The sequence below is a fragment of the Atta colombica genome, unplaced genomic scaffold (genome assembly GCF_001594045.1).
Source record: "Atta colombica isolate Treedump-2 unplaced genomic scaffold, Acol1.0 scaffold281, whole genome shotgun sequence".
Lineage (NCBI taxonomy): Eukaryota > Metazoa > Arthropoda > Insecta > Hymenoptera > Formicidae > Atta > Atta colombica.
The window spans coordinates 312,895-321,732 of record NW_017259383.1 but is presented as its reverse complement, the minus strand read 5'-3'; the positions used below and the strand labels follow the sequence as shown (position 1 = coordinate 321,732).

The following is an 8,838-nucleotide window of genomic DNA, read 5'->3' as shown; positions in this document are numbered from 1 at the left end:
GCCGGTTGCGTTCCGTGAAATCGAGACGGAACGGGAAATGAGTTAAGCGTCGATTACACGAGTGGACAGTCTTATGCTCGCAAGGTGATTACGAGGTGGCCGCTGCTGCGTCGCGTAACGCAATACTCGAGTACATGACATTTCCTAGTGAAACTCGCGCGCCTTTATTTTTCCCAATTAATTACGCGCTAAACGCGCACGAGATTTTCACTGCTGGATTAATTTACATATTCCAAGCGCTCGGCGCCACGTTTTACTCACGTGAATATAAATTATCGATTTAGAGCTCATTTTCTGTGCGTTATCGTTAATAATGTATTGTTCGGTTTATCTTCGCGCATCGATCGCTCGATTATTAAGTCGACTGTAATTGAAAACGCGTAAACATAAATAACTTCAATTTCCAGACATAACATTGGATCGGGTTTACAACGCCTAATTTCGTACGTTGTAATTTCACGCCACGTTGAAGTAGATTCGCAGTAGAGTATCGCAACGAGGTCTTATCTGTCTTAAATGTTATCCTATTCGATCTAACGAAAATGCTGTAAAATAATATACTTTGAAGCACCGTGTTTGAAGCATATCGCTTCTTCGTTTCCTCTCTCATCGTGTTTGATTTCTATCTATATATTATTCATTTGGTGAAACAACATAATTCAAAAATTATTATTTTTAAGTTGTAAAAAAATAACTTAAAGAAAAAAAGAAAAATATATACTACATGCTTTTATTCCTTTATAATTAGTTATTACATCAAAATTATATTCCAAAATTATTACAAAATTTTAATGATCCACAATATCCCTCAATAAACTCATTTTCTAGAAAATTTTATTTTTTGAGTTGTGCCGTCAATGCAAATAAGCAATATTGCTTCATTACTTGTTGGAATTAATTAAACACAGAAAGAATTTCTATATGATTTTCCCGAAAATATATTTAAAAATTATTTAAAAATTTGGCTAAATATAAATTTGAAAATAACTTTGTCGTATCATAAAAATAATTATGTAAAACGCTTAAATGATAATGGAAACGCTGCAACAAGTTAACGTTTTACCAGTTTGACCGTCCTACATCGGGATTGTGACAAATTTCTCATCCTATAATTCCACTTCTCCCTAATTTTCAGATAAAATTTCATGATTTCCTTGATTTGAATAAGTTTAAAAATTTTTTGTATTTTCGTTCAGATTGAAAACCGTTAAATATTTTATTAAAAAATTAATTTAACATGACAAAATTGTATGTATACTAAACTTCTTAAAGCCAAGAATTTTAATTTTCCAAAAACTTTTACAAAATTCCTTGACTTTTCCCTGATTTCTCTAACTCAATTTCCCTGACAATTCCTTGATTTTCCTGATTTTGTCGCAATCTTATTACATAATTATTTTCATAGTTCAACAAAATTATTTTCAGATCTATATCTGGCTAAATTTATATATATATATATATTTCAATAAAATCGTTCTTTCTAGATAATAAAAAAATGTCGTATAATACATATATTCCTCATAGTTATTCTCCTATTACTTTAAACGCCTCGCACTTTCTCTAAGGCATAATTCTATGCCAGCCTTTCTGCCATAAGTTGAATGCCCCGCCGAATTACCTCCGATATCGCTGTCATTCTCCATGGAAAATGGCACGATGTAGGTCGTTCGTTCATATATTGTCTCATCGGTCGTCTGCGTGATCGGATCCGCCGTGGCAACGAGAAGTCTCAAGATCAGGGCTAGCGAAGCCGCGAGTTGAGCGGCACTGGCCACGTTGGCCCACGACATTTCTTCTTCTTTCTTCCTTTCTTCGCACGCTGCAGCTGCAGAACGCGTGCTCTCTCTCTCTCTCTCTCTCTCTCTCTCTCTCTCTCTTCCTTTTTTTTACTCTTGCTCCAAATCTTTATCTTTCTCTCTCTTGCTATTTCACGAATTCGCCCATCCTCGCCGAGGAACACGGTGCGTTCCTCTCGCGACACGTCTTCGCTCAATTATCGCACCGTCTTTGTCGCAGCGGTCCAAGAGCAAAGCGCACAACAACGCATTGTACATCAGTCGATTCGTTGTCACTGTCACATCGCGGGCGCAAAAGGTTCCTTGGGTTATTGGGCGACGAATCAAGCTTTCGACGAGAATCGTCGCGACGTGATTGCACGGCGGTAGATTTCAAAATGAGTATTTCCTGTTGAGAACAAACAACTTCGCATAAATCTCGAGACGATTCTATCGCGAGCGTGAGCTCCTCGTGAATCGGCCCGGTGCGGCGACTCGCGCGAAAGGGAGACACCCAAGTGAGAAATCCCGGTGGAGTGTGCACGGCGAATGCGGAAATCGCACTATCTATAAAACACGAGAGAGTTCCACGAGGTCAGACCCGACTCTATCTACCATCAGACTTGGAAAGGTCGAATCGAAAGCGGTTGACACCGATAGCGCTAGCTGTGCGCATCTATTCACACCGATAAGACTTGTATACTGCTTTATCAATATTTAAACTACTCCGGTAGCGATAGCAATCGCTTTAGCGTTGCAGATAAAAGCTCAAAAGGTAGATCTCTAGGAAAGTAACTGAAGTATTATTACAAATACCGATCGTGTTTCTAAGTATTCGTCATCAAACACATGATCGTGTATCACGAGGGAAGATCGCAGGCAGCAGCGGATTATTCGGCCCCCTTGGAACGTTGTAGAGTCACTTCCCTTGCATTTTTAGTGGGATAGAGACTAGGGGAATAGACATCCTAAACAACGATGGTCAGAATCGATATATCGTCCTGCCAACCAATCTATTAAGCACAGAAATATTAGGTGTAGTAAAAAGAAATCCATTATTTTTGCATGAAATTGAATGGAAAAATAATAGATTTCTCTTTACTACACCTAATATATCACTCTATTGCTAAGAAAAAGTGATTACTCACTTTATCTTTTTCCTTTTAAATAACTTTGTTATTTTTAAACAAAGAATATTTTCTTGACTATAATCATAAAATATGCTTATTAAATTTTAGAAGAATTCATTAATGTAATTAAAAGTAAGAATTTATTTTCTTTTGAAGGATTTTATAAAATTGATGAAGAAGAAACGACACTATATAAATAAAACATCATTTATAAAAAAATCGAATTTGTTTTGATTTAATAATCATCATTGAAATATATTAAACTTACTAGGATTCACACAAAATGTATTTTGAATAAATTTAATGCTTGTGATGAACTTGTGTGATAGCTTTTACAGATACATGGACTCTTTTGAAATACTTGAAACAAGTAATTATTACTTATGTACAATATAACGTATTTTTCTTGTGTATACTGAGAAAAAAATGTTTAGTCCGTTTTAATAAATATTTAATAAATATTTATTATAACTAAATATTCAATTAAATATTCAACTAAATATTTATTAAAATTGACTATATTTTTTCTCAGTATACAAATAATAATATTAGATAGAAGTAAAAAAAAAAAAACAGAAAATATAATTGCAATTATATATCGTTAAAAGTTAGGACAAATTTTATCGAAATTTTTCTCAAAATTAACATTTTCGTTTCTTTACTATATCTTCATTATCTATATGATATAGATTATTTCAGCAACATTGCAATAACACTGCAATGTTTCTGCAATATTGCAGCAACATTGCAAACGTTGCTACAATTGCTGCAAGCTTCTGTATATGGATAATCTTTAATATAAAAATTTTGTTATAATTGTTGTGCATCAAAATTTTTACTAAAAAATTGTGAAATTAAAGGAAGACTAAATTTCTTAAGTATTCGCATTTGTAGAGATTATAATTCGTAACGTAGATTATTTCTTAACCGCTTAGAACAAAAATCTCAGATTCATATTCTTTACAGAAAAACTGATCTCTAAATAAGATCTCAGCACAATATAGAAAGTTTGTGCACGTACAAGCTTTTCCTTCCGTACATTCTTTCAGTTTTCGATCAACGAAGAGAAGGTATTTTTGAAGCGACGAGAGTAAATTTTCTTGATATAATGCGAACAATTAAACATCAGTCGCAGGAGAAACTGAGTTTGCTCGAACGTCAGGTTAAATGGATAAAGAAGCAAATTATAGGATGGCCAATAACAATAGCGCTTCCTCGTCAATAGAAAGGAAGAGAAAGACAGAAATAGAGAGAGAGAGATAGAGACAGAGAGGCAAGATACCCCTCGCACAAAGAGAATCGCGCTCCAGTTTCATATTCCATTTACTGCCTAATTGGCTCGGAATAGATAAATAATTGCAAGAGCTTCGAAATAATGCCAACGAATAACGCGATATGCGTTATTTCGTGACAATATAAACTTTTATTCAATGAAGAAGAATCGCGCATGCGACCACATATAACGACGGCTTACAATTGACTCATAAAGGAATAATAACGTTTCGTTAAAGTTCTTTTTATACGAAACATAAAAGATGCGTGTTGCACGCTTCGCATTGAAACGGTAATTAAAATATGATATTTCCTTTATTGCGATTACGATTGAAGTTATTGTAATTAAAATAGCCGACTATGTGTGCGTCGAACATGTTGAATATTTGTTAGCGAAAACATTTGAAAACTTCGGTCCTCCGCGAGAAAGGGCGATATAAAGCGGATGAGACTAATCCACGATTCCCACGTCAATTCGCTTGCATGAGTTTTTATTTCAAAGTGAGACGGAAACCTGTATAATCGTCCAAATGAGAGAGAGGAAAAAAAGCTGGGACCGCGCCCCATTTCGTGACTCGTCTACATTTGGCCGGCGCGAAACAAAATGTCTCACAATGATGTATTATCGAAAATTACCCGGAAGAAGACGAAAGAGCGACAATAACGACTGAGTGAAATTAGTATATTTAGCGCTGTATGAATTTCATAATGTGATCAAGTCCCGCATCTTCCGAAAGCAAGAAACTTCCGAAAGCATAATCTTTATGGCATATCTTCAATCAGGATAAGGAGAGAATTGGAGAGAAACGTCGATGGATTGCATATCGCACGCGGATGAACGCGCCACGGACTATTCATGAGGAACGTCAGGTCGAAATTGGGACAACTCGAGAGTTCGCGATTCGAAACGGCAGTGAGGAATGGATTGACCCCGATCGCACGAGAGCGATTTTTGCGCGAGAGAAGTACCAGAGCGTGCGTCGACCCTGCGCCGATCTGTCGATTGCCGTATACTTCCTTCCCCGACGATTCTGTTGAAGTATTTGAAAATTTGACTGCACGAAAAGAAACGATTTTAATAAAATATCTAAACATTTGATTAGCTACAGATCAGAAAATAATTTTGTTGAACTATCAAAATAATTTTGTAGAAATATCAAGCATAATGAAAACTGTAGAAAATTGTAATGTTCTAGTTACCAGTCTGAGCGTCTTACATCATTACTTTGATAAAATTATTTTCCAATAAAATTATTTTCGGATTTGTACTTACAAGTTAGTTAAAATTTTAGATATTTCAGCAAAAATATTTTTGTGTAGGGACACTGAAAGAAAAGATTGGTTGAATATAATATAGTATAGCATTCTTAATTGGCTGCAGCATCCAATTAAAAATGCTATGCCATGTTTTACCATCTAAATTGATGCAGCAGCCAATCCTCTCTTTTAGTGTACAGATCTGAAAAGAATTTTGTTTGGACATCAAAAAAATTAGGACGCTCAAACTGCATTGTTAAATTTATAATGTCAAATTATAACCCAATTTGAGTTACTTTAACCATTTTTGTTGGTCGCCATTATCCTATTTAATACATCGTTAATTTTATTAAAACGGTGGAATTAAACAATTTCACTGAAGAAAATTATTAAATTTGATTCAAATTATTTTATTACTTCCTAGGTACATTAATATGGACGATTTTTACTCTGGAAATATGGAATTTAAAAATTAAAAAAATATTATTTAATTTAAAGGGTTGCTTTGATATTTAGTATAGTTAAAATATCATAACTTTTCGCAGTATTATTAGTCAACATACTTGAGACATTCCTACACTAAAAAAAGAATTTAGCTACTAAATGTTTAGTGAAACAATGATTCAATTAAATGATTGATTAATATAACTAAAAATTATTTTACTTTCCTAAATATTTAGTAGGTCAAAATTTAGAAAAATAAAATAATTTTTGTTTATATTAATTAAACTTTATTAGCTATTATCAAATCTTTTCAGTGTATGATCCAAAATTATTTTTCAATCTATATTTAGCCAAATTTTTAGCTAAATTCTTCAAACAAAATCGTTCCTTTGCGCGTTTCTTTTCCTAGGACGCGTTCAGATTCCCATTCGAGTGCTCTCTAGGTATCTTTTTATTCTTATTTAACGTTCAATGAACAACAAGAATGAAATAAATCTGAATGGCACTCAGGTGGAAATCTGAATATAGCCCTACGCGTTTCCGCGATGTGGTCGAAGCGGATGCACCAAGTTCTACCGATCGAATTCGCAACGACGACCGAATCCGTCAATGTCGCTTCGTCAACCTTGTCGTCGTCGTCGCCGTCGCCGAGCGTCGCCACACCGCGTCGCGCTGCATCGCGACAGAATCGTTCGATTCTACTACATTTCCTCTCGAATCAAACCGGAAGTTGGAGAGACGACGTGATTCTCTCCGTTTCTTCAACATTTATTATTCAACATCTTATTTGCAATCTGCTCTATTTTTTTTAGAATCACTGCCGTAGCGACGCTTTTATTATTCAATGACACTTATTGTCTAGTTGAAAATTTACGATTTTTTTTTGTGAAAATTAAAATCTTACTTGTAAAAGCAGCACGTTCAGATAGTTAAGACTTTCTTGTATGAACAAAGTAAGTTAAACGTTGTCACAGATGTGTCATTGAAATTTATCAATATTCCTCTTCATTAATCAAAGTGACTCATATATATAATAGTTACTCGTTTTTCTTCTTCCGAATATAAAGGAAAATAAACAAAGTGTCAACAAAATTTATTGAAGTTTGCTATAATCGAAAAGAATTGCAATAGAAATTTCTCGCGTCGAATATAAAAGAACTGAAAGCTAAGCGACGAAGAAAAGCTATGGATTCAGTTCCCATTTTCACTTTAATGATATCTGTCGTCTCATTGAAACCGATTAATACTTTTCGATAATCAAAATCACTCGTAAAATGCGTCGTTCACGATGATGATTCACGCTTAAGTCAACGCACTGGAAAGCAAAGTTGGAGGAAAAAAATAGAAAGAAAGAATATAGCAAGTGTTATTTTTCTACACAATGAATACGTTCCTCGATTAATCAACTTCTTCCTTCTCTCCCGTTTCCCTTTCAAGTATTCGCCCGCGAATATATCATTTCCAAAGTACGAGGACATGAAAGGATCTCAAGGATTTTTTCCCGAAGGACACAGCGGTTCGGTTTCGTACTTCCTGCACCTGCCTGACGCACTGGAGAAGCCTGACGAATCGAACGAGAGACGGAGAGAAAAAGAAAAAACACGGAAAAAGATGTAAAGAGATATGCGGAAAGTTATAGCGTGGCCTGTCGCGAAGTACGGAGGATATTACGGATTCGCCGCACCAGTTACATTTCGGCACTGCTCTACATGCACATCTCTCGCTTACGCTCGCGTCGTATCGACCCCTCGACCCCGTCGTCTCTGCCCACTCCGAAATACGAAATCCGATTCGGAGCAGCGGGACTCTCCGATCGAAGAGCAGCTCCCGGCAACTCGTGCGGCCCGAACAAAGGATCACACCCAGACAGGCGAGCGACGACCTGCCCGCGATATATCCTTACGATTTCACGGACTAGGCGTCAACCAGCGATCCGGAGGAGGCGTCGTCGGAATCGACGGTCCGCCGCCATCTCGGCGAGCTCGCACTGTCTCTCTTTCTCTCTTTCTCTCTCTCTCTCTCTCTCTCTCTCTCTCTCTCTCTCTCTCTCTATCTATCTCTCTTTCCCTTCCTCTCTTTCTTTATCAACGGGACAGCCTTTCTCTCGGTCGCTTTTTTTTCGCACTCGGCGATTCCGCGATTCCACGAGCCGCACCAACCGCAAATCGACGAGGAGACGCACGCGACTCGAGATTATTTCAACACAAAAGCGGGCACTCACACCGGAATGACGCGAGTATTGTCAATCGCGCGCGTGAGCGCGACGCGTGCACGCCAACGACTACACGCGCACTCCCACTGCATCGAGGTTGCGCTCACTTCGAATTACGCTCGTTCACCGTTCACGCACTCACGCGCGTACACGCGCGTACACGCTCCCGCCCGCGTCCGCGCCCGCGCTCGTAGCCGCAGCTCGTGCATCGTTGCGGGTCCCTCTCGTATCCGGCGCACCGGGGATACTGTACGAGACCAAAGCGTGAATCTCGCACGTTCTTTGTGAAATATTTATATCGGAATTTTCATTTTTTCGAGGAACACTGCACCCACTCACTCCGTACGCGCGTCTTTTTTACAACGTTCTTCCTCTTGTCTTTTCTCCAAGTGGATTTTCCAGACCAGCAAAGGGTCACGGTATCAATGAATATCCAATGATCCCAGGATCAAATGTTAAACCTCCACGAAGACATGAAGGCACTTTTTAGCCTGACAACGTTGCACGCGGCCGAGAGACCCGAGATGCACGTGCGCTCGACGCGGACTCGATTGGATTCGATACTCCGTTCTCGTTGTCCTATCCCGGCTGACGACGACGACGACGGCGACGACGACGGCGACGACGACGACGAGCAGACCGGCTGCTGGCGTGCCGATGCAGCGTGCTCGCCGCGGCCGACTCGAGCGGGCACTTCTCTCTCTCTCTCTCTCTCTCTCTCTCTCTCTCTCTCTCTCTCTCTCTCTCT

At 38.1% G+C, this 8,838-nt stretch overlaps 1 protein-coding gene across 3 annotated transcripts in view; it reads right to left on the bottom strand.

Annotated features, from left to right (window-relative positions):
* Positions 1-8,838, bottom strand: part of LOC108689926 (tyrosine-protein phosphatase 99A) — an 80,845-nt gene that overhangs the window by 14,049 nt on the left and 57,958 nt on the right. For 2 of the 3 annotated variants that reach the window (XM_018196904.1, XM_018196905.1), the window contains exons 1-2: positions 7,607-7,892; positions 1,619-2,184 (exon numbers count right to left, since the gene is read on the bottom strand). The exons of the other annotated variant lie outside the window; for it this stretch is intronic. In XM_018196904.1, the coding sequence (XP_018052393.1) occupies positions 1,619-1,790 (172 nt within the window). In that variant the 5' untranslated portion in view covers positions 1,791-2,184; positions 7,607-7,892. Of the gene's footprint in view, positions 1-1,618; positions 2,185-7,606; positions 7,893-8,838 lie in introns of those variants that run through there. 3 annotated transcript variants of the gene reach the window in all.